At 40.1% G+C, this 26,047-nt stretch overlaps 1 protein-coding gene across 4 annotated transcripts in view; it reads left to right on the top strand.

Moving 5' to 3' along the window:
• Window positions 1-797: 797 nt before the first annotated feature.
• ezh1 (enhancer of zeste 1 polycomb repressive complex 2 subunit) overlaps window positions 798-26,047 on the top strand; it is a 38,199-nt gene continuing 12,949 nt past the window's right edge. For 2 of the 4 annotated variants that reach the window (XM_036589190.1, XM_036589187.1), the window contains exons 1-11: window positions 798-986; window positions 3,405-3,551; window positions 5,299-5,424; window positions 11,715-11,837; window positions 14,897-15,014; window positions 16,148-16,336; window positions 16,866-16,968; window positions 17,877-18,040; window positions 19,446-19,555; window positions 19,929-20,091; window positions 24,704-24,885. In XM_036589190.1, the coding sequence (XP_036445083.1) occupies window positions 3,408-3,551; window positions 5,299-5,424; window positions 11,715-11,837; window positions 14,897-15,014; window positions 16,148-16,336; window positions 16,866-16,968; window positions 17,877-18,040; window positions 19,446-19,555; window positions 19,929-20,091; window positions 24,704-24,885 (1,422 nt within the window). In that variant the 5' untranslated portion in view covers window positions 798-986; window positions 3,405-3,407. The remainder of the gene's footprint in view (window positions 987-3,404; window positions 3,552-5,298; window positions 5,425-11,714; window positions 11,838-14,896; window positions 15,015-16,147; window positions 16,337-16,865; window positions 16,969-17,876; window positions 18,041-19,445; window positions 19,556-19,928; window positions 20,092-24,703; window positions 24,886-26,047) is intronic. The other 2 variants (XM_036589189.1, XM_036589188.1) reach the window with 2 other exon arrangements.

Below are 26,047 nucleotides of genomic sequence, written 5' to 3' on the forward strand. Positions count from 1 at the left end.
TACTGACACCGATAAGAAGTAAGATATTATGAAATTATGAAGTGTTTTTATTGAGTTATAACTGGTCTAGCAGGCGCTCCCTTGCACTTTAATTGCTCTCCAATAGAGCAAGCTAAAGTAATAACAAGCTAATAAGACAATAATAACAACAGTGGTGATTTAGCAGCCGAATTTGATAATAATCTAAAACAAATAGATTAACAACAACAACAATAATAATAATAATAATAATAATAATAATAATAATAATAATAATAATAATAATAACAACAACAACAACAATAATAATAATAATAATAATAAATCTACATATAACACAAATACCAATGCTAATATTATTACCTTTATTGTTACTATTGTTACTAATCATAAAGATAATAATAATAATAGACTTTCCCTCTGGGATTAATAAAGTGATCTATCTATCTATCTATCTATCTATAAAATACTGATGCTACTACGTCTAATACTTCTACTACTACTACTACTACTACTAATAATAATAATAATAATAATAAGTAGTAGTAGTAGTAGTAGCAGTAGTAGTAATAGTAGTAGTAGTATATTCTGAATAATTATATGTTATCACAATAATATTATCATGTACATTATCATTATTTTATTAATTGTTATTATTTCCTTAAATAATTTGCATATAATTCATCAAACTTTTATATAATCAGTGATGTGATGAGTCATGTTTGCTGCTGTTGAGTGTGTGTGTGTGTGTGTGTGTGTGTGTGTGTGAGACTCCGTGCAGTCGCTCCTAATAAAGACGTCACACTCCGACCAGCCCCGAGTGCGCAGCTCCTAAAAAACTGGAAGGCAGCTCAGCTCGAGCCTGGGCCGCTGCGCGCGCTGCGGTGCTGCCCGGGCGCTAGCGGGGGGGATTAACCTGCGCTCCCTGCGCGGAGTTTATCCGGAGGCTGAAGAGGAGGAACTGTGAACGCGCAGCCATTTAACCGCGAGGACACGAGAGTCCAGAGGTATTTCACTAACTGTCCGTGCGCGCGCGCGTGTGTGTGTTTGTTTCACAGCAGCAAATCCTCTGCAATGTTGCACGCGTGTTTATAGCCGCGTTCCGCGTGCGTGCTGCCATTGCTAGCACGCGCTGGTTTGCGCGGAGCGGCGTGTTTTCTGCTGTTTCGCTTCTTCGCTGCACTGAAAGCTTCTCTGCCATCTCAGAAGTGTTTCCGAGCGAGGCTGAAGTTGGCTTCCTATTCGCCAGCGTCTTGCTCGAATTTTCCCGTTCCACCTTAAATGGTGCAAGCAGTTACATGAATGCTTGCACCATTTAAGGTGGAACGGAAAAATTCGAATAAGAAGCTGACTTCAGCTTCGTGTTTTTTCGACGCTAACGGCTCGTGCTGTTGTTGCTCGTGAACACCACCACCACCACCACCACCATCTCCCCCCGCGCGCCCCCACTCTGCTTTCCCTTCACGCGCTGCTGCTTTGACTCACATTTTATTTAAATACATATTTTCATTCGGATTGAAAAAGACATCGAGGGCTTGTTGTGAAAGTGCACTGCGCACTTTTTAGCCGCGAGGAGGAGGAGGAGGGGTCACGCCCACTTCCAGTCTCGAGACGAGAGAAGCTGCATGTGTGTTTTTCTCTCCACACACATGCCCTGACGCACACACACGTGCACGCGCCTCCGTGATGGCCTTCACGCGCACTATAGACCCCCCCTTTGTACCTCCGTATGAAATATCAGGGCTTTATGAGGAGAAAGGCTCTAATGCTGTGTGTGCATGTGAGTGTTTTTCCAGGAAGGGCTTTAAACCCCTTTAAAAATGGTGAACGGCAGTTGTGCCGTGCTGCCAGCAGGGGGCGCCCGAGCGAACAGGTTCACAGAGTGAACAGCGGTCAGTGACAGAGTTTGAGTCATGCGTGCTGTAATTCCCATGTGTGAGTGTTTGTAGGTGTGAATCACTGCAAGTAACGGGAAAAGCTCTCTTATTCCCGGAAAGCTTCTGGAAAGCTGGAAATGCTGCTATATGTGATCTTATCACATCTGGAGGAGTACGCTTGGCATTAGCTTGAAATAGCCTCTGTAAAAGTTGTGGGCACATAAAAAAAAATGTTTAAAGGCTCATGCCCCACATTTTTTTTTTCTTAAGGACTTTTTTTTTTGACGTCATAGGAACTCAAAACATTTTTCCTAACCTCTCTTTATCCACTGGAATTACACAGGCTGATATAAATAAATGAGCTCTGCTCTGATTGGCTGTGCCTCGATTGTCTTGGCTGAAACACTCCTTATAACGTCAGTGTGAATGGGCGTGGCTAAACTGCAGTAGGCACAGTAGGTGAACATACACCAACCAGCCATTGTCCATTTTATCACCTCCACTTACTATATAGGTGCACTTTGTAGTTCTACAATTACAGACTGTAGTCCATCTGTTTCTCTGCATACTTTGTTAGCCCTTTTTTACCCTGTTCTTCAATGGTCAGGACCCTCACAGGACCACCACAGAGCAGGTACTATTTGGGTGGTGGATCATTCTCAGCGCTGCAGTAACACTGACGTGGTGGTGGTGTGTTAGTGTGTGTTGCGCTGGTCTGAGTGGATCAGACACAGCAGTGCTGCTGGAGTTTTTAAACACCTCAATGTCACTGCTGGACTGAGAATAGCCCACCAACCAAAAATATCCAGCCAACAGCGTCCTGTGGGCAGCGTCCTGTGACCACTGATGAAGGACGAGAGGATGTCCAACACAAACTGTGCAGCAGCAGATGAGCTATCATCTCTGACTTTACATCTACAAGGTGGACTGACAAGGTAGGAGTGTCTAATAGAGTGGACAGTGAGTGGACATAGTCTTTTAAAACTCCAGCAGCACCGCTGTGTCTGATCCACTCATACCAGCAAAACACACACTAACACTTGTTTCGGTGTTCTTTTTCCTTTATTGGGTATTCAAATAAGTCATGTATGATTTTTAATTTTAAAAAAGAAAATAAAGAAGGTTTTGCATTATCTTGTTATGCAAAATGTGCCATCGTTCATACATACAAGTATGAAATATTTTGGAAATTTTTTAACATGGGAGAAAATCACTGCCAGTATACTTGGGGGGCCACCCAAGTATAGCCTGAGTGTGGGAAACACTGGGCTTGTAAGTGTGTCTTTAGTGTGTTTGAGGTCATGGAGGTGACACACACACACACACACACACACACACACACACAAACTGTAGCATCACTGCCTCCAATTACAGTGATATTGTTTTGTTCTCTGCCTCAGGAATGCAAGTGGCTGTGGCTCATTAGAGCTTTGTGGATAGATAAAGACAAAAATAGAAGCTAGTATTACAGTCATCACTGGAGCGTGTTTCCCTGTGTGTTGTGTAAGGCCTGTGCGTGTGTGTTGAGTGTGTCCTCCTGTGTTTAAGGTGATGGAGGAGATGGATGAAGCATCCAGCACCCGGCTGTGCCCCACTAAAGCCCCCCGCAGCCTCATGAAGTGGAGGAAGAGGGTCAAGTCTGAGTACATGAGGCTCAGGCAGCTCAAACGCATCCGCAAGGCCGAGGAGGTGAAGGTGAGGATGCTGGAACGTGCCCTACCTCACTTAACACCCACCTGCATTATGGCTGGCGGGGGGTCACTTTGCAAAACATCGGAATAACAGTGTATAAAACAGTTAGTTCCAATCTGATTGGTTGAAAAGTGTTGTACTCATGTTATTAGAGCTGGGTATCATTTAGAATGCTTTGATACTGATCTGTTCATTTTGATACCAATTCCTGAATAATTCTTTCTATTTGATGCCTTATTCTGAAATAAAAACCGACAGTGGATGTGGCTAAAATCAGTGTGGGATGCTGGAAGTTGGTATATTCACTGAGTGCAACTGGCTACAGACTAATCAAGAAGCGCTCAGAGCAAGCATTATGGAATGTAATTTGCACAGCCAGTCAGAAGTCTGGAACAGGCTAACCAATGGGTCATTAAACAGTTAGTGGTGCAATACCAGTGCTAAGGTTATCACTTGCAAACATGTCCACTACTGAAAAAATTATTAGTTTGATCATCCCTCAAAAGAGCTCAGTAACACTGAGATTAATAACTAATCATCACATTGATTTATCAGTCTACTCAGGCTTTAGCAGAGCTCAGTAACACTGAGATTAATAACTGATCATCACATTGATTTATCAGTCTACTCAGGCTTTAGCAGAGCTCAGTCACACTGAGATTAATAACTAATCATCACATTGATTTATCAGTCTACTCAGACTGATGTCCTCTTAAGGGTTCATCTAATGAGCTGATACATGCAGTGTGCTCATTTAAAAACCAGCATCAGTGGTGTTTCTTTTTAAAATGTTATGTGTTTTTAATTTAGTGGTATTTTAAAAGTATTTTCCTTGGACTGTTCTGAAATTCAGAACAGAACATTTTCTAAACAGAATGTATTGCATAAACACAGCAAAAACATTTGTGGAGACAAAAAAGAAAGCATGAATTAAGAAAAGCTCACCTCTTACCTTTTTATAGTGCTTACACTTGATTGGCAAGTTTACAAATCAAGTGTTTATACACCTGACGGCCATGTTCCATCAGTTCACAGGTGTGGTGTTTTGACAATGGCAAAGAAGTGACATCATGTTAATTTCTGTGTCTAATGTGGAAGAGTGTGTTTAGTGGTCTGCAAAACACAGTGTGTAGTGTTTTGCTAAAAGTGTGAGGCTGAGAATGAGCTTTAGTAGTGCAGATCTGGGCTGAGGTTTTGCTCCTTCAGTTCCAGGTTTGACTGACCATGTTACTTTTAAATTTAGCATTTAAGCAATCATAAAAAAAACTGTAAATGATTTGAAAAAACAAATGGAATATCACGAGATATATATATTAGAAATAATAAGACGTTGTCATAATGGCCTGAAATCCAATCAGCTAATTGTTACTATGCAGTTAATGTGGTTCTTGTTGTTTACAGGTTTCCTATATTTGTCTAAATTTGTCTTCGTAAACGTGGTTATTCAGTGTCCTTCAGATGATGCCCATGAAATACTAAGAAAAGCGTATTGTGAAGTATTTTATCCTGACAGCAGTAAAATGTTGCCATATTACTCACCCCTAACTCAAAGCTCTCTTCACGTGGTCAGTCATGTTTTACCTCATCTGTGTTATCACGCCTTCATCACCTGCTAATTTAGATAAATTTCGCTAGTGAGACAAGTGATTTTGTCCCCCCTGCGAAACACGTTATTATGTGTATTTGTGTACATAAAAGTCACTTTGGCTGGCTCATGTAGGTCCTTTGTGTGTGTGCTCGTACGATCTAGGCGCTGTTCCTGTCAAACAGGCGTAAGATTGAGGGACGGACGGACCTGCTGAATGAGGAGTGGTCAAAACTCAGAATCCAGGCCATTCCTTTCTCCACACCGAGCGGGTCACTGCCCAACAAGAAGGTCAGAAAGAGAGACATACTCAAAGGAAGATGTTTAGGAATAGAACCTGTCCACAATTAGCATTGGTCACTAAGGTTACACGAAGGTCACTAAGGTTACCATTTATTTGTATGGTGCTTTGTAGATTCTCACCTAGTGTTCAAATTGAACTTAGATTGAACTAAATATCCACTGCTTTCACCTTAAATGAGAATTGTTCTTCATAATTCAGCCGTGGAGATGTAAACAAAGTCATTCTATGTGGTTTGATGTGAAATTGTTAGTTGTAAAGAAACACTGACACCTGTTTCTCTACACTGGTGGTGACAGGAACCAGGGTTCTCCATGTCCATACTGCACAAATGTAGGCATTTTATTAACCATCCTAAACCAGTATAGAACCTAGAAGTCTTCTGAGGTTTTATATGTAATGTTGATGATGCTAATAGTCATAAATCTGAAAAAAAAAGAGTTTTCTTTGGGGATTATTTTGCCTCACAATGCTCTGCATGTACCTCTGTGCATTTCAGGCTGAGAAGTTCTGTAAAACAATGTCTCAGTCGTTAAGCAGCATATTCATAACCATTTTGTGTAAAGACATTTTAGAGACATTAAACTCTTCAGACGTCTGGTTCCTATCACCAACACTGTGAACAAAGTTTCTCTAGAACTGAACATTTCACACCAAGCCACTCTGAATGACTTTGTTTACATCTCAATAATTTAATTATGCATACATTTTGAAAAATCACTGGAATTCCTTTTAACTTCCCCTGATCTTAGACCTAACACTCACACTAACCCTCTCTTCAGTCTACAGTTATTACTGTTTTGCTATATTATTCAAATGTACAATATGACTAATATTGGTACGCAATGAACTACATTTAGTTTTGATTTACATTCTATGTAAACAACTTTTGGTCTTTATTAATGTCAAAATATCTCAGAAACATGGCAAAATTGTAAAAAAAATATGCCTTTTAAAACCAAGACTGCAGACACAAAAACATTTTTCATCAAATTCAAATCATAATGTCTGCTTTTGAACACAAATGTACTGTTGTTGTATGGAAGTTTAGAACCCTAAATAGAATTTCTGTCCTATGAATGAGAAATAATCTATATCAGAATTTTCTATGCTTTTGTTTTTGTTTTCATAGTCATATACAGCATCCCTGGTCAAATTACACGTTTTGATGATTTTCTAAGTGAAAATAAGTGAACACATCTTTTACAGAGATCAAACTTGAATATGGAATCTTTCTGCAAAGTTTAGGGCACAACATCTATTTATTTGCTGAGTTTAACATTGAGAAAAAAATGTAGAACGTGCCATAACTTTTCCACAGAGCACATTTTATGTTTATGTGTTTAGCCAATATGTTAAATTCAGTAAATGAACAGTAGTTGTGTATTAAAATGTGCAGAAGTGTGTTCTCTGTATAGAATGTGTTCACTTATTTTCACTTAGAACTTCAACAAAACATAATTTGACCAAGGGCACCCAAATTTTCACATATGACTCAATCTAGCAATCTAGTCTAATCTAATCTAATCTTAACTTTAAACCTGAGTCTGGTCCTAAACCTTAGACCCTGCCACTATTCCTAATCAACTGAGTATGTTAACAGTTTGAGCATCTGCAGATAAGCTGTAGTGGACCATCAAAATAAAGTGTGACCGTCATGGTCTAAATTAAGGCTGCCCAAAGTCAGACCCATGAGCCAGTTGGCCCACAGGGACATTTAATTTGGCCTGCCAGAAGGTTTCAAACCCCTTTACCCAATGAGAGAATGAATATATTTATATATCACTTATTTTCTTTTTTTTGACTTTTGAGTTTTGATTTTTGTTATCAACAAACCATTTAATGTGAAGTAAAATTTAAAAAACCCTTAACGCCACACATTCGTCACTGTGACGCACATATAATAATACGTTAGTAGCTGCCAGTTATGAGCTAATAACAAACATGGACAGTAGTCATTACAGATAGTGGCACAGAGACAGGAGGAGATTTAGGAACTATTGAGTGAAGGATATCTTTGTCAATTTAAAGAGCCCAAATCTTGTTTTTTCCTGATTTTCCCCTCCCCAAAGGTCCAGATACAATGTTTGTGTGGGTTTCTATAACCAAAAACAGTCATAATTCATTTTTACATGACTATTTTAAACTGGCTGTTTTTGTTACTGTGCCTTTAAGACTGATATACAGTCATATGCATATATTGTTGATCTTTGAAGTGAAAAGAAGTAAACATAACATTACAATATACAATTGTTCTGCAAATCATTATACACAGTTACTTTATTTGATTAACTAGCAATTGTGGCATGTGCAAATGTTCTGATACCCCGCTAAGTTTTTGCACCCACTAACCTTTCAGAAGCTTTCCTGCACTCTTCGTTGCGGAATCTTTTTTAGTTCTGTGATGTTCTTGGGCCGTCCTGCATGTACCGATTTTCAGTGATGTTCAAATCATGGGACTTTAAAGTCCAATCCAAAAACTTCAGTGTGCATTTCTGGAAGTAGTTCATGGTGAATTTTGAGATATTTTGGATCATTGTCCATTTGTAGAAGTCAACCTCTTTCTATCGTCAGTTTCTTCACTGGCTATGTCACATTTGCTAATATTTGGAGGAAATTAATTCTTCCCTCAACCTATGCGATGTTTTCTGAACCACTGGCTTCCACACAGCCCAAAAGCATAACAGATCCACCCCAATAATTAACACCTGGCACGGTGTTCTTTTCATCGAATGCTGTCCCCAGAGAGTTACATTTTTACTGCATCAGTCCACAGCACTTATTCCTGAAATGCCTGTTGCTAATCAAGAATTTGGAGTCTTCCAAGCAGATCATGTTTGTGCAAGTAATGCTGCACAGTAGAACAGTACACCACCACTCCTGTTTCAGCTAAACCTTCCTGCACCTCCTTTGATGTCATGTGGGGGTTTGCTTTGCCTTTCTGTTCAGCATATGAGCAGTTCTAATTGAGAACTTTCTTGGTCTTTGAGTTCTTTTCTTGAATTCCTCAGTTCCCCTTAACTGCCATTTCTTGACATTTGGGACCGTGGTGAATAGTGAACCGGAAGTGCTTTGAGACCTTTTTAAAGCACAAGGTTTGAGATTTAGCACAAGGTTCAAAGAGGCAGAGAATTTAGTGCACTCTGGGATAGCCACTGGCTGACGATTCCAAACTCTTGACCAAACTCAATCCCAGCTCTTGACCTGCCTAACCAGTCCTAATATATCAGTTAAGGCCAATCGAGTTGCAAGGCTTAATGACTGGAAGAGTGTACAAACTTATGCACACGCTTTAATAACTTTTTTTCTATTCTTAGGTTAATTAAATCTAAAGTAACTGTGCCAGAAGAATATTACTTTTTAAAATAGTTTGCCGCAGACAGTGTGTTTACAGCTTTTCACCTCAAAAATCAACAAAATTTGTGATTTGGCCTGGAGTACCAAAACGTTTACATACAACTATATGTAAATGATCTCTGTTCTGATTGGCTGCCATGCATTGTATCTCATTCAAAAAGCAGTCTGGGCTAAAACACCTCTTATAACTTTAGTGGGGACGAGCAGAGCTAAACTGCTCTAGGCTAAATAAGTGAATGTAAGTAAATGTGTTGGTTGTTGTGACATCACAAATCGGGCCGTTTAACAGTTTAACACTGATTTTGCAGCTTGGTTTCCATATGTGGGCAGTATGGCCGGTTATATACTACTTCATACTGTTTTGTTTAAAAAAGGCAAAGAAAATGTCAAATTTTCCATGATAAGTAGAAAATAGTCTGTTTCCTGTATAAGAAAACCACAGCAGGATGTAAAGAATACAACATTCATTAACATTACAAACACTAGCTGTGACACTCTGGTAACATCACACTTTTGTCCCCCCAACACAGCAAGTTTGGGCACCCTTAGTATAAATTCAAAAATGCCCCTTTGAAGAAGTCATTTTGCATATAAACGGTTTAAGAAAATCAGGTTTCAGTCTCTGCTACACATTTCCATTCAGTCAGCATATGAAGATTTTATCTCAAATTAAAATGCATTTTCATTTTCAGTCAAACGTCCCACCTGGTTCATTCTTTTCTGAGTGTGAACTGATTTAGCTGCTAATGATCTGATAGTCAGCGGACCCAGAACGAGCCTCTCTGCTGCTGTTTTTCCGGAGCTGCTCCATCATATCTGACAAAATCTGCTCACGGCCAGAATGAAAACCGTGGAATACCAGAAATGCTGTGCACTGTAATTTTTCTCTAAATGGAACAGCAGCGCTGCCAAGAAGCGTGTTTCTAAGGCCGCCAGACGGAGGCCAATAAATAAAGTCTCTCTGAAATCCACAAAAACAAAACAGCCTGAGGTCAATGCAGACTCGTCTGCTTTAAACAGCACATTTCAGCACTACAGTTACACAAGCCAGATCAGTCGATGGAGCGGCTTCACAGAAAATACAACACCATAAAACGTTATTTAGCTGTTTATGGTGCCAGTTTAGTGGAAGTATTTCACTAGTGAGCATCATTTGTTTAGGAATAGTACAGGAAGTTTTAATTTTACACAGTTCTCCTCTTTACTGCAAATATAGTTGATCAGCCAAGTTTGGTGTCTGAAGTTTGCTTGTTCAGTTTTACACAGGAGGTTAATGTAGCTCTCAAGTAATGGAAGTGTATACATATGACAGTTAGCATTGTGCTAACTGTGTGGCTGCCCCAGTGTGGAGTTGTTCAGTAATCTATTACACACACATACATATACATATATATTTAAACACTGTTACCTATAAACAGCAAGTCAAATTTATAATTTATTTTAATTTTTTATTTATTTATTTATGCACTGGGACCCATAAGATCTTAGTTACACAACAGTTTCATACAGCGTGAGGAACCACATCAGCAAGTCTGTTCGCTTGCGATTATTTTGCCGTGCAGTTTGCGTGATGCTAATTGGTGAGATCGCTGCTTGTCTTGGCTGCATTACATTTGCTGTGGGTGGGACAAACTGTGTAAATTCAACTTTTTGCCAAATTACTCCTCAAACTAGCACTATTAAGTAGAACAATCAGAAGACCAGAGCTCCACAACTGGTGTTCTTCATTTAGTTCAGTCGTGGGCTTCATTTTCAGTTGTTTCCAACCTCCCTTGTTTTGAGTAACTATAACGGGGTCGGCAACATGCGCCTCTTTGACTGCCCTGTTGTGGCTCCACAGCAGAATCAGATTTGTAGGTAATAATAAAATAATCCTCCTTTACAGTAAAATAAAGCTCTGCTGATCGTTCAACACAGTTTAACTATAAATGGTCTTAAATGCTGGAGTTAATGCAGAACTGCTAATTCATCCTTTAACCCTCAGACGGCTTGTCACCATAGCAATGCAGACAACAGTCTCGCCTAGCTAGTATCTAACGAAAAAGCAAAGAGAGAGATTTAAGATGAACATCGATAATTTAGAGATAAATGGACTTATTTGCATTTATAATGACTCCAGCTGGTTTCCTGATACGTTTAATCTGCAAGGAGAAACTGTCAAACACTAAAATGTCGTGAAGCTGAAGCAGTTTCTTGGAGTTTCTTCGGCAGTTTCTTGTTTGAATTTTCCCATTCCACCTTAAATGGTGCAGCAGTTACATTCTGCCAACTCAGGTGCCATTTAAGGTGTAACAGGATAATTAATAAAATGTTGTGGCTCCCAGTGTGGTTTGATTTTTGTTGAAAGGACAAAATGGCTCTTCTTAACATTTGGGTTGCCGACCTCTGAACTACAACAACACTGTCCAGTTATGTGGCGTAGCATTTTAAACTGGACACTCAATATTATGTAGCAGAACTTTGAATTTTAAGTCATTATCCCAAAATAATTTTTCACTTTTCGTAAAACCTGATCGCTTGTTATACTGTAATGGTAGGTTAAATCTTTGAGAAAATAAGTCAGTATTTTGAGATACTAAGATACTAAGTTCTGAGAATGTGATTGTTTTAAGATACTCAGTCAAATTATTGCAATAATAAGGTCAATATTTAGAGACTCTCATTCAACATTTTCTGAAAATAATGCATATTTCATGACACTAATTCCATATTTCAAAATAGTAAGTCATTATTTAGAGATACTAAGTGAAAAAATTTGTCATAGTGCTGCCAGAAACAGAGAAAGCAGAAAACCAGGTGATGGATTTCTGCTGTGCCTGTCAGGAACGAGCTTCCATATTTAAGTGAACTGAGACTGTTCATAGTTTTTGGAGACATGCTGACCCTCTTTCTTGTCACACCCCCCTTCCCCATCCAATCACAGCAGTGCATAGTGGAGTTCGGCTTCCCATCCTTTCCCAACCAGGCAGTTGCCATGCGACCCCTGACAACCGTTGCTGGGATACCATTCATGTACTCCTGGTCCCCACTGCAGCAGAACTTCATGGTACTGCGACACTCACACACACACAGCCTTGTTTTTCAGCCACTGAATTGTGTGTGAGCGAGAGAGAGAGAGAGAGAGAGAGAGAGAGAGAGAGAGAGAGAGAGAGAGAGAGAGAGAGAGCGCGAGAGAGATTTGTGATTGGTCATTTGTGAAAATAGGTCACCTTGCATCAATACACACCCGCACTTGTTCTGTTCATGTCCTTTTTTTAATCTTCTCTCAGGTAAAGAAGAACACGGGCCCTCAGAAAGAACACCCACACTCACATAGACTAAAACCATCACTCACCCGCACAGCACTGCAGTCAGAGACCACCCTTTTATTTAGTTCATTTACAGTCAAAACGGCCATTAAGTACAAGTTATATACTTTATAAGAAAGGACGTCAAAGGAAAATAAGGGAAAAAACAGGAGTTTAAAAGAGAGAGAAAATCTGACTCCGTACTACTGTGCAAGACCTGGTAGACACCAAAACTGTCCCCATCAGATAAACAGCACTTAAAGCTTTCATCTCTGAGAGAGAGGAGAAAATCAAGCTGCTTCAGATCTGAAAACATCCACAGGTGTTTCTGTCCATCCTTCCACTGTGAGAAGACGACTCAGCGCTGTGGGTCTGAAAGGATGTGTAGCTGTCAAGAGGATTTCTGAGAAAAGGAGACACATCAAACAAAGAAGCTGAACAATGGACTGATCACCCCAGAGTCCATATCCCAACATCACTTAATGTGTTTGGGATTATTTGGATCGTAAGAATCTGAAAATGCAACCAACTTCTAAGACTGAACTTTGGAGTTGTGTAAAAAATATCAGATTTCTATGAGAAACTGAAAGTGAGTCTCCTGAAAAGAGCAGAAGCTGTAATGAAGGTAAACACAGTGAACACAGTAGATACTGATAAAGTTATATTGCATTCATTGAGGGTTTTGTGTAATTTTCTGTATGTGTTTTCGTTTTTTTTTCACTGAAAAATAAATAACTTGTACTTAATGGCCAATTGGACTGGTTAGGGAACTAGCCTTGTGACCATAAGGTCGCCGGTCCGATCCCCTGAGACCCCAACTGCTCCCCAGGCGCTGTGGATAGAGCAGGGCAAGTGTGCTCACTGCCCCCTAGTCTGTGTGCGTTCACTAGTGTGTATGTGGGAGTTTCATTGCACGAATGAGTAAAAATGTGGAGGTGAAATTCCCCTGTTGTGGGACTAATAAGGGTCACTTAAGAAATTAAGTACTGTATAAAAATGCAGTTGCCAAAACCGGACAGTGCAGTTTTGAGTTCCGTTGTCCGGTTGGTAGTCACATTCTAAATGCGTTCTGAAGTAGAGAGCAGTTCTAGTCTTATCATTGTCTTTCTCTCTCTATCCTTCTCCCATACACACCTACAGGGTGTTCCACTATATTATTAGTACTGTAGTGGATTGAGACTCAGTCTGTGTGCAGGCATACAGTTAAAGCTAGACTTTGTTATGGAGGGGAGAAAGTATCACAAGGCCAGACGTGATCGTTTAGCAAGAAAATCTGGGGACAACCATGAGAAATTTTGGATGTAACGTGGGTGCGAACGTAGACTTATTGGTGTGGTAACAAACTGAGTGTGAAATTTCTTAACAAATCCAATGTTTCGTGCAGACGGAGCTGAGAGTAGTGGGCGATGGTGGCTTCAGTAGGCTTCTATGGAATGAGCTTCCACAAACACATTCATAGACTATGCCATCTATCCATCGGTGCAAATTCAGGGGGGGGGTCGTAAGGGGATGCTTTATGAAATTATGTGAGATAATCTGTGTGAGAGAGCAGGATGGTTGTCCAAAAAAGTGCATTGTTTATGTTATGGATAATATAAAGTATCCATACATGTAATTTCTGTTATTAATATTGTTGTCTTAGGTTTTAATACTGACATGCAGTTGAATGCAAAGGTTTGAACAGGGAATTTTTAGTGCTTAATTTCCATTTAATTGGGTTTAGAAAAAAGAACAGAAAAGATATTTACTATAACATTTGCACAGGATTTTCTTTATATTTAATATTAATATTTTAGATCATCATCATAAGTGAAGTGCTTCAATTAAATAGAGCTCATTTTAACGCTTAGTGGTTTTAAAGAAGAAATACTGGATTAGCATCAGCCGACGCTGTAGATTTCAGTATCAGTATCAGAACAGAAACAGTGGTATCGTGTCATCTCTAGCTGCTAGCACTGCGTGTAGGCTATAGCCTCGTGATGTTGCCCCCCTCACCCCGCCACTTGTCAGACCGAATTTGCACCAGTGCGTCAGACACAGCCTGCGTTTAATAAACAAACAAACAGTGCAGAGTGCAGTGATAGAGTAAATATTTCACACCTTTAACGGCTAAAATACTGAACTGCAGGTTGTGTTGCGAGCAGTACAGACGCATTTTTAACCGTTTCAGTTATGAAATTCGAAGGAAAGCTGTGTTTCAACTCGAAGCAGCCGCCTCTGTATCACACTGAACACCCACTTACACACAGTGATAAACACACACATACAAACACATTCATGCTCACACGCCAAACACCCACACTCACACGGGAACCCACCCACAGATCAGTTCAGTACAACCTTTTTCATACTCTCTCCCTTTCTTTCTCTCCCTCCCTTCCTTCCCCCATTGTTTTGCTCCTTTTTATCCCCTTTTAACTGTCTGGTTCTCTCTCTCTTTTCTCTTCTCTCTTTTCTCTCTCTCGTTCTCTATTTCTCCTTCTCATTCCCGCTTTCTCTTATTCTTTCTTTCTCCCTGTCTTCTTTCTCTAACACCTCCTTGCTCCCATGTTTTTATCTCTTTCTATTTTCTTTCTCCCCGCTCTCTCCTCTCCCTCCCTCTCTTACTCCTCGCTTCTCACCTCTCTCTTTTTCTTTTTTCTTATTATCTCTGTCTTTTTTTTCACCACCTCTCTGTTCTCTTTTTATCTTTCTCTCCTTCTCTCTCTGTCTCTCTCTCTCTCACACTACCCTTTCTTCTCTCCCTCTCTCTTTGCATCCTCTCCCTCTTTCTTTCTCTCTCTCTCTCTCTCTCTCTCTCTCTCTCTCTCTCTCTCAGGTGGAGGATGAGACATTTCTCCATAATATCCCATATATGGGTGATGAGGTACTGGAGCAGGATGAAGCTTTCCTGGAGGAGCTCATTGATAACTATGATGGGGTTCATGGAGACAGAGGTGAGGCTCACATACAGAAACAGCCTCCTGCTTCTTATACCATTACCAGCCCACCCCCTTCTTGATCTTCTCACAAGCCTGAGGTGGGACAAAATCACGCCAACGTGCAAGTCCTTGAAAGGAATAGTTTAGCAAACATGCTAATTTATATACACTATATGGACAAAAATATTGGGACACCCCTCCTAATTGAGTTTGGGCGTTTCAGGTACACCCATTTGCTAACAGGTGGATAAAATTAAGCACATAGCCTTGCAGTCTCCATAGACAAACACTGGCAGTAGAATGGGTCGTACTGATGAGCTCAGTGACTTGAAACATGGCACCATAGGATGCCACCTCTGCCACAAGTCAGTGTGTGACATTTCTATCCTGCTAGTTCTGCCCCTGTCAACTGTAAGTGCTATTATTGTGAAATGGAAGCACCTAGAAGTAACTACACCATAGCCACGAAGCGGTAGACCACGCAAACTCTCAGAGTGGGGCTGGCGAGTGCCGAAGCACACAGTGTCTATCCTCTGTTGAATCACTCACTAAATAGTTCCAAATTTTCTCTGGAAGCAACATCAGCAAAAGAAATGCACATTAGGAGCTTCACAAAATGGGTTTCCATGGCCGAGCAGTTGCATGCAAGCCTTACATCACCAAGCATAATGCCAAGCATCAGATGGTTTGGTGTAAAGCACACCATCACTGAACTCTGGAGAAGTGGAAACGCATTCTGTGGAGTGTCGAATCACCCTTCTCTATCTGACAGTCTGATGGCCGAGTCTGGGTTTGGCGAAGGCCAGTAGAACATTACCTGCCTGACTGCATTGTGCCAACTGTAAAGTTTGGTGGAGGAGGGATGATGCTATGGGGTTGTTTTTTCAGGGGTTGGCCTAGACTCCTTAGTTCCAGTGAAGGGAAATCTGAATGCCACAGACACTCTCCAAAATATTGTAGAAAGCTTTCCAGAAGAGTGGAAGCCATTACAGCTGCAAAGAGGGGACCAACTCCATATAAATGCCTATGGATTTAGAATGGGATGCCATAAAAGCTCCTGTAGGTGTAAAACAAAAATAAAACGCATAGATGAACTCCTCCTGTCTCTCACTGTGCTCTGAATGGCACTGTGTATGTGTTGGGGACAGAGGGAGGCTTCATAAACGACGAGATCTTTAAGGAGCTGGTGGAGGCCCTGAGCCAGTACTCAGACCAGGAGGAGGAGGAGGAGAGCACGGAGGAGGAGGAGGAGCGAGTGACAAGGAGGAGTGCAGGAGAGAGCGCGGAGGACAGCAAGTCGCTGTCCTTTAAGAGGAAGCGCAGAAGAGTTCCTGAGGGTAAGGCTGGACCAGTCACACGCAGCAGCCTAGTGTCCACATTCACAGTGTCCAGAATGACCCAAGCATCTAATGAACATGCGGAGAAATGTGCGGTATTGAATTTGCTTGATTCATGTAATTGATACATCAGCACCTTTTTTATCTTTTTGTTTACTTTTGGCAGTAATTTTGTTGATGTAATATATTTTATTAATATGGAATAATGCATCACCTTTTTCAGTGTATATAAACTTAAGCATATGAACTGTCGGTGGTCTATTTCAGTGCAATATTAAACTACAATGTACAAAATTTAAGCATAAAATTATAGATTACTGGCTCCTAGTTGCATTTCTTTCACATTAATTTTCTGTGTTGAAATGATGTAAAAAAATAAAAATCAACAATAAGGGAGATACATTAAGGAAGTCCAACAGCCCTCTGATTCTTTTTCTTTTTCTTCTGAATGTGCATGTTTCTATCAAATGAGATTGATTTTTTACCAGTATTTAAAGTGACTGATGTGTCTGATCTTCTGTTCTGCTAGGAGGTGAATTGCCTGCCAGTCAGAAGTTCCCTCACGATAAGATCTTCACCGCCATCGCCTCCATGTTCCCTTACAAAGGCACAACGGAGGAGCTGAAGGAGAAGTGAGGCACATTTTTCACCCAGCCTCTCCTAAATAAGCACTTAGACCTATGATAGGTGTGATAGGGTCTCACTCTGTCCAGTTCAGTCCAGTCAGACCATTTGATATACTAAGGATTTATCCAGCAGCACCTGCAGTTCAAAACTGACGCTATACAACTGTTTGTGTATTAAATATCATGAATGTTTCGTCTAATTAACCCTCTGAACTGTTAAGACTTTGTTTGTGGGTCCACAATTCAGTTCCTCCCTCTCATGAATACAGTATGTGTGTTAGTTTTATAGTAGTTATTGTAATAATTAGTATTAAAGGGACCATATACTCAATTTTTCTTCTATGTTATTTTCCCCCAGAGGTCCACTTACAACATTTATGTGAATATAGATACCAAAATCAGTCAAAATTGATTTTTGCATGATAATTTTCCAACCTCTTTATGTATATTAAATTACATTGAATAGTTTGTCTTTCTTACTGTGCCTTTAAGACTGATATGTACATGAAATTTGTTCTGATTGGCTCCCTTATATTGTGCCTCATTCAAAAAGCAGTCCAGACAGAAACACTGCTTAAAACTTGAATGTGAGCAGGTGGGGCTTCACTGCTATAGGCTGAATAGGTGACATCACAAGTTTGTTTGTACATTCATTTCCATATATAGACCGTATGGACTGGGGAATTAATGGTACAGTTTGGAAACTTTAACAGTATTTATTAAAAAAAAAAGTTTTATTAAAAAAAAAACAGAGGAAAACATGTTTTTTCCATGAGCCCTTTAAGATTAAGAACAAAATAATAAGTTTAAGTTTAAGGGATTCATTTTGCTGTTCTCTTCTTTCTCACGTTCTCTTTCAACCTTTCAACCCCTCTCTCTCCCTCTCTCTCTCCCTCCCTCCCTCTCTCTCTCAGGTATAAGGATCTGTTGGAGCCTCCTAGCTCAGTGAAGCTTCCTCCACTCTGTACACCCAACATGGACGGCCCCTTCGCCAAATCTGTTCAGAGAGAGCAGAGCCTGCACTCCTTCCACACTCTCTTCTGCCGCCGCTGCTTCAAATATGACTGTTTCCTCCACCGTAAGAGCCTTTTTATTCCTCTCTCTCTCTCTAATAAATTATAGTATATTATATTTGTATAACAGTTTTCAGTACCAGAATATCATTTTCATTGGTTGAGAATACACATAAATAGATAATAATAATTATTAGATCGGTCAGTCACAATAAGTAATCAGAACGAATCGCATTCTTTTGTGTAGTTAGTTGTGATGAATCGCAGTTGTGTTATTTTCTCAAATGTGATGCCAAAGAAAGCTTCTTTTCATTTGTAAAGCAGTGCACTTCACTATAGCTGTATAAGCTTCATCAGAAAGACTGAACATCACATGATTTCCACAGAGTGACCACAGTTTCCCATTTTCATCGGAGCCACAATGGCTGCGTGTTTCAGTATGAGTGTATATATTTTATATGTCTTACATACAGTCAGTGATTCAGCAGTGGTGATTGTAGCCTCTCGCACTCGTTCATACAGCACATGGTTTCTTGTTACAGTGGAGGCTCTCGAGGGGAACTGGAGCTTTACACTTTGCTGATTCTTTTGTTAGTTTGCTGCTCATTGATTTATCCATAGCTCTCACATAAACTTTGTCCATTGTAATCAGCTAAGGGTGCTAAAGGTATCACTTCAAAAACGTATCAAAAAATGCTTAAAAGCTTATTTAAATGAGAGAGCTTCACTCACGGATTCTATCACAGCAACATACAGTGCGCTGCAGCTGGGCTTCAGCCTGCACTGATACCGATGATTTGAAGGGACATGGAAAATTTTATACAAATTTTTTACAGTAACAAATTATTAATGCATTAACTTTGATAGCCCTAATAAAAATACATTTTACTATTATAATAATACATTTTAGTTAAATGTGTGTGACGGCTTTGTAGGAGTCCGACGCTCGCAGAACGGGCTGTGGTTAAAATGTCTAATAAAGGGTAATCTAGAAACAAAGTACAAGAACAGGCAAAGGGTCACACACAGGCAAACGGGCAGTAAAGGCTAAGATAAATCAGAGTGTAAGACACAAGCAAAAGGTCACAACACGAGAGAGGCAACCAGAGTCAAAAAGGGTCAGGCTAGAATCGTAAACGAGCGAGGAAACAAACCGGAAATGAAACACTGGAACAAAAGGCTTGGTAATGCACAGGAGGCTGATACAGTACTTCGCAAGGAGGCGAAGGAAACACACAGGTTATATATATATATTGGCACATGAACAAGCGACAATCAATAATCAGGTCAACTGGAGCGTGGATGGTCCGTCATACTTACCACCATCTCTGTGTATTCCAGCATGGTTAATATTATTTCTTGCTGTGTAAATTTGTCTAAAGGAGTCTGTGTGTGTGTGCGTGTGTGTGTGTGTGTGTGTGTGTGTGTGTGTGTGTGTGTGTGTGTGTGTGTGTGTACGTATGTGAGCAGCATTCCACGCCACTCCTAACGTGTATAAAAGGAAGAGTAAGGAGATCCGAATGCAGACAGAGCCATGTGGATTAGAGTGCTTTCTGCTGCAGGTACAACAAACTGCTGACGTAAGCTCACCATATTGATACAGTCGTTTAAAAAAGTTTGTGCACCCCCCCTTCTTAAATGACCTGTTCACTTTCTAGGTGAAATAAGTACACATCCTCTACAGAGACCACACTTCTGCACATTTTAATCCACAACCACTTTATTTGCTGAATTTAACATATTGGGAAAAAAACATAAAATATGGCGTGTGCAGAAGTTATGGCACATTTACATTTTTTTTTAATTGGTGGGGTTTGCACTCGCACTTTCATTACTTGGTAGCCACATTATCCTTGTAGCTCCAGCACAAATGTAATATTTTTTCCCTGCTCTCCTCCGCTCATCTTTTCTCTCTCTCTCTCTCTCTCTCTCTCTCTCTCTTTCTCTGTGTAGAAAGGAGCTAAAGAGTTTGCAGATCAGTACATGCTGAGGTCTCAGAGATCTCGTCGGCGACGCCGTCAGCCCCGCCCCTCCAGCTCCACTGGCCCCTCCCCTTCAGGTTCAGCTGAGGAGGGAAAAGATGGAGACAGTGACCATGAGACCACCAGTTCCTCAGGTACACACACACAAACCAAATCACAGGTGCACACTGACTCTTCAAAGTTTGAACATCCCTGGTCAAATTACATGTTCTGTTGATTTTATAAGTGAATAAGTCTAAATAAGCCATTTCTCAGAGAATTTAGTGCACAGCTTCGGTTCATTTGCTGAGTTTAACATGTTGGAAAAAAATTAAAAATAGCATTTTAAGTGTGCCATAACTTTTGCACCAGCCACATTTTATGTTTTATTTTTCCAACATGTTAAATTCAGCAAATAAACTGTAATTGTGCATTAAAATGTGCAGAGGTGTGTCCTCTGTAGAGGATTATTCACTTATTTTCACCTAGGAAAATCAACAAAACTGTAACTTAACGAGGGGTGCCCGAACTTTTGCATACGACTGCATACCAGTAAGGCCACACAATGCATTATTTGAGAAAGGTGTGGCGTAATGCGATAAATAATGATTAAATTAATGTGTTTTTTTCTGGATGTACTGAAATACAGATTGCTTTTTTGGTGTAAACAGGCCTAATCTCTCCTTTAAAGGGAACCCCACCATTTTTTCTAAATATATGCATAATTAAGGTTCATATGTCAGCAACATCGTTCAGAGTGGTTTGGTGTGAAATGCTGTGTTCTGGAGAAACTCACAGAGTCTGAGAGAATGGTTCACCATGGTGGCGATAGGAACCAGACGTCTGAGGAGTTTCATGTCTCTATAAGCTCCCTCACAGATAGTGATTACAGGAAATGGTTATAAATAGACAGCCTGATCTCTGAGACATTGTTTACTGTACTTTTGGTATGAAGTTTTGGTCTAAAACATATTTTAATCAATTTATTTTAATCCATTCAAAGTGGAGGGATACATGAAAGGGTGTTCTAAGGCAAAATGGAAAAGAAGAAAACTTTATTTCATAAAAATAATTATTTCAAGTTTCATAAAAAACTCAGAAGACATATGAAGGTTCACTGGTTTCAGCACAGTCCTCATGGGAGGGCAGGGTTCAAGCCCAGTGCTAGGAAGCTAACATCACGTTCCCACTAATCTTATTATGTCACGTTAATAGAAACGCCTGCCTTTACTTAGAGTTATTGGCCATTTTACACCTAATATAGGTGCACTTTGTAAGTTTATTCCAGCTCATCTGTTGTTTACGCAGTTTGTCAGCCTCTTTCTACCCCATCCATCAATGAAAGCGACCACCATAGGACCACTGCTGACCGGTTATTATTTGAGTGGTGGCCCATTCTCAGAGCAGCAGTGACACTTGACATGCATACCAGAGGCTTAGCAACTGTTAAGAAGCAAATGTGGAACCAGGCAACAGTATCATTAGAATGCATGAGCTAGTTTATGATCATTCAGAGTGAATAAAACAGCGTGGTATGGACCACATTTTCCCGAAGTGAGAATGAAACTATGGATGGCAAATGTGTTTTTTCCTTCTTACAGCAAAGTAATTAGCTATTACGGACGAACAGCAGATGCCAGATGAATCTCTTGAAAGCTTCTGCAATTCGCACTGTATTATTAGAGCTCCATGAGTTTTTAATATGAATATACTGTTGACTAGTATCATCTAAAGAGGCGGCCTTGAGTCAGAGGATTTCCAGGTAGATGATAGAAATGACATGGTGGAAAAACACAGAAAGGGATGAAAAATAGTATTTTTAATTGCTAAAATAAAAATGGTTGCTCATAAATAAATTGTATTATATGAACACAATAACTGCCAAAACAAGTACACTTAAGGAAGGCAACTGAGTTGATGTAAAAAATTTCTTTGGATGCAACCACTTGACCCAATGAAATCAAAAACCTCTTATTTCAGTGTATCGGCTGCTGAGCTGTTGAAGTACTACTTTTTAATTGGAGGGGGTGCATAATATTTGAATGCATGTGATGTATTACATTCAGGTGTAGCCGGTCACATCCTGGATATTTTGTAGAAAATGGATTAAATGGCCACTCTTTTTTGAAATCTAATTAATGTATTGTGATATTGTATTAAAGTATAACATATTGTAATAAATTAGCATAATGTAATATATTACAACACAAGCATAAGATGCAGGAGTTGCTTAGTAAGTGTAACTGTTAACTGATTGTTATTAACTGATCAGTTGATCAATTTAACAGTGTCTGATTATTGGAAGACTGATGTCAAATGCGGTTTCCATTTGAATCTATATATACAGTCATATGCAAAAGTTTTGGCACCCCGATCAAATGTGATTTTCACAAATGTGATGCAGGGAACATTTTATAGTTTATGTTTAAGTGTTGTGTTAATCCTTCTTAAAATTCCTTTTAATGCTGAATACTGAATACTGCCTTGCTGGACAGGCCGTACTGGACAGCTTTTGTGTCTGAGAGTCTTCAATTGGCATCCACAGCTTAGTACCATGACGGTCCTGATGCCCAGAGAAAACAAGCACAACAAAGAAATTACCTGTCGTTTACCAAAACATGCATTTTCTCTAAACAGCACAAATTATTTTTTTCAAATGAGCATATGTGCCTTTAAACACATTGAGTGAGTTTACATGCACTTTATAATCCGATAACTGCAGAGAATCAGAATTGTCAGTAATCTGATCAATGCATTTACATGCACTTGAGTAGTCAGATAACGGGGAAACTCCAGGTCTACATGAGTCAGACAGTGATCAGATTTCTGCTTTGCAACCAGCCAATAAACTCACAGAAGAAGACCTGAAGGGACGTAAATGTGGTTGGTGTAGTGTGGTGGTTAACACCTCAGCTTTCTATGCTGTAGACTGGGGTTCAGTCTCTGTCTGGGTAAGCACCCTATACTATACCAATAACAGCCCTTGGGCAAGATTCCCAACTCTGCCTTCACCTACCTGTGTAAAATGACCAAATTGTAAGTCGCACTGGATAAGAGTGTCTGGCGAATACCATAAATGTAAGCATAATGTAAAATTTAAACTTCATGCTGTGGCTTTCTTTTAAAACTTTGCACCACTTTACCTGAAAATATGAACGTACATCGTTTAGAAGATGAAGAATATTTAATCCTTCATTTCATCAATTATATAGTTAATTTCAAAGTCACCCTAAAAGTGGTTTGTTGCCGTTCTGCGTTAAACTCTGCTTGCTTATTTCTGATACCACAGTCTGTTTGGGCACTTTGACTGAGAAATCCGAAAGAAATCTGAGTAAGAGTTTACGTGCACTGATAAATCTGATTACTGGGCTAAAATCCAGCTCTCTTTATCAGATTCCCCTAATCAGATTACTAGACCTTAATCCAATCTAAGAAATCAGAGCGTGCTGTTTACATGACCATTTGAATAATCAGATAACTGCAGAAATCTGATTATGATCGGATTACTGAGTGCATGTAAACGCACTGATTGTAATGCTTGCATTTGCATTAGAGCTGGCTAACTAATTCTAGTTTTATCAAGAAACAATTATCAGTAAATCATTTTCTGAGAGGCCGTCTTTTAAAGTATGGAAACAGCAGCTCTGTTGCAGTGAGAGCGACCAGAGAACAGAGATGAAGCAGCACTTCCAGTCAAAAATAGCTCAACTCTCAGAAATAGCTTTACTGCTCTGGAGATGTGTGCAGAGCTCCATCATCCCAGCAGCCCTGCAGTTTATAGTGCACTGAAGAATCAGGACTGAAAAAAGATTTTAAATATCAGTGCTAAAAATAAGAATTTTTAATTTAAAAGCAGGTCTGGAAATAAAGAATTTTAAGAAAAAACGTGCTGAAAATGCAGACTTTGTATAAAAAAATCAGCTCTAAAAATAAAAAAATTAGCACAGAAGCTGATTTTACAGCTTGAGTAATAAGATGAATAAATATTTCATTTTACACTGAGTTTCCATTTTATTAGAAATACACACTGGACACTTCATTAAGTGCACCTCTTTGTATCTACACTGTGTATCTCTTTGTATCTACACTGTGTGTTGTGCTGGTAAGAGTGGATCAGACACAGCAGTGCTGCTGGGGTTTTTAAACACTGTGTCCACTGTCCACTCTATTAGACAATAGCTCAACTGTTGCTGCACAGTTTGTGTTGGTCATCCTCTAGTCCTTGATCAGTGGTCACAGGACCCTATTGGCTGGTTATTTTCAATTCTCAGTCCTACAGTGACAGAATGATCCACCACCCAAAAAAACCTGCTCTGTGGTGGTCCTGTGGGGGTCCTGACCATTGAAGAACAGCCTGAACAAAGTATGCAGAGAAACAGATGGACTACAGTCTGTAATTGTAGAACTACAAAGTGCAATTAAATGATAAGTGGAGCTGATAAAATAAACAGTGAGTGTAGATACACTTTGTAGGTTCACAGTTAGAAATTGAAGCCCATCTGTGGCTAGACAATTTATCACCCCCCCCCCACCCCATCCATCAGTGCATAGGGACCACCATAGGACCCCCACTGAGCAAATATCTTTTGGACGCTGGTCCATTCTCAGCACTGCAGTGACACTGACATGGTAGTGCATGTGGTGCTGGTACGTGTGTATCAGGCACAGCAGTTTTGCTGGGGTTTATATTTGAAGACAATTTACATTTCTCTCTTTCTTTTTCTGTCTCTGTTGTTTTGCGTGTGTGCCCACCTGCATGTGTGTTAGAGGGTAACTCTCAGTGTCCCACCCCCACCAAACTGAAACAGAGTGATGAGCAGGTGGAGGATAGTCAGCCTCCTCTGCAGTGGAGCGGCGCAGACGAGAGCCTTTTCAGGGTCCTACACGGCACGTACTACAACAACTTCTGCTCTATAGCACGACTCATAGGCACCAAGACCTGCAAACAGGTACACCCACAAACAGGCACGCACTCCAGCAGCGTACACATAACCACAGAAAATACAGCAGATAACGAGGCCCAATCCCGTTTTTTATTTTTACCCCTACCCCTTGTTTTTGTCATCTTGCCCCTTGGAACGGAGTTACAAGGGGTAGCGGTTGAAATCTTCCCTACGAAATGGGACCCTCAAATAAAAAGAGCATTACTTCATTAACAGCTACTGGTGGCGCTCTATAGGCGACCCTGCCAGTCTGCAGTGACAGCAGAGGAGGGTAAAGTTCAGCTCCTCACTGCGGGTCTTTAGTTACATTTAGGGCATCATATGCTTTGAAAGAGAGGGGGCAATTATTTATTATCACCCTCCCCTAATTCTTCAGTGATACGAAGCTGAAGTCAGATATTCACCAGCTTTCTCGTTCCACCTTAAATGGAGCAGCAGTTACATTCTGGTGCTTCAGGCGTCAGAACTGCTGGACTATTTAAGGTGGAACGGGAAATTTAGCTACTGATACATTAGCATACTAGTAGTGATTTTTTTATGGTTGTTCTGAAGAAAAGGACCATAATACACTGAAACAACATTAAACTAAGATAATACGATGGTTATCGTAATTTGTTAACGGAGAAAATTCTCACATTTGTGGGTTTCTTTGGTCTCTTGCTCAGCCGTCTTGCCAGTTTTTCTTTTTTCCTCACAACACTCTGTTCGGAGTGAAGCTCTGAAAAACCTCAGTTTGGAGGGCCATGTAGCCCTAATACTTCACCCTACCCCTCTATCTCAACACAAATAGGGACACCCTACCCCTAAATGTGAATGCGCAACATGGAGGGCTAAGGGCTAAGTGGTAGGGGTGAAAAGGGATTGGGACTGTTAGCATTTCTAACAGTAAAAAACCAACACTGTGGCTACACCCACCAGGGTTAGATTAAACTAAGCTTAAGAGATTATCTGTAATTTAAATGGTAATTTAAATTAGACTTTAATTTTATAGAAAATCAGCTGGCAAAATGGGGACCCCAAACAAATCCTGCTTAGGTTTTTCAAAAGGCTAGGGCCAGCTCTGTTTACAGCAGCAAGATTTGGATTGATTCATATACAGTTAACCCCTTAAATGGCCAACAGGTCCAAACTTTTATTACACACTCCTATATATTAATTTTCCACTCCA

Source organism: Colossoma macropomum, unplaced genomic scaffold (assembly GCF_904425465.1).
Source record: "Colossoma macropomum unplaced genomic scaffold, Colossoma_macropomum, whole genome shotgun sequence".
Classification (NCBI taxonomy): domain Eukaryota; kingdom Metazoa; phylum Chordata; class Actinopteri; order Characiformes; family Serrasalmidae; genus Colossoma; species Colossoma macropomum.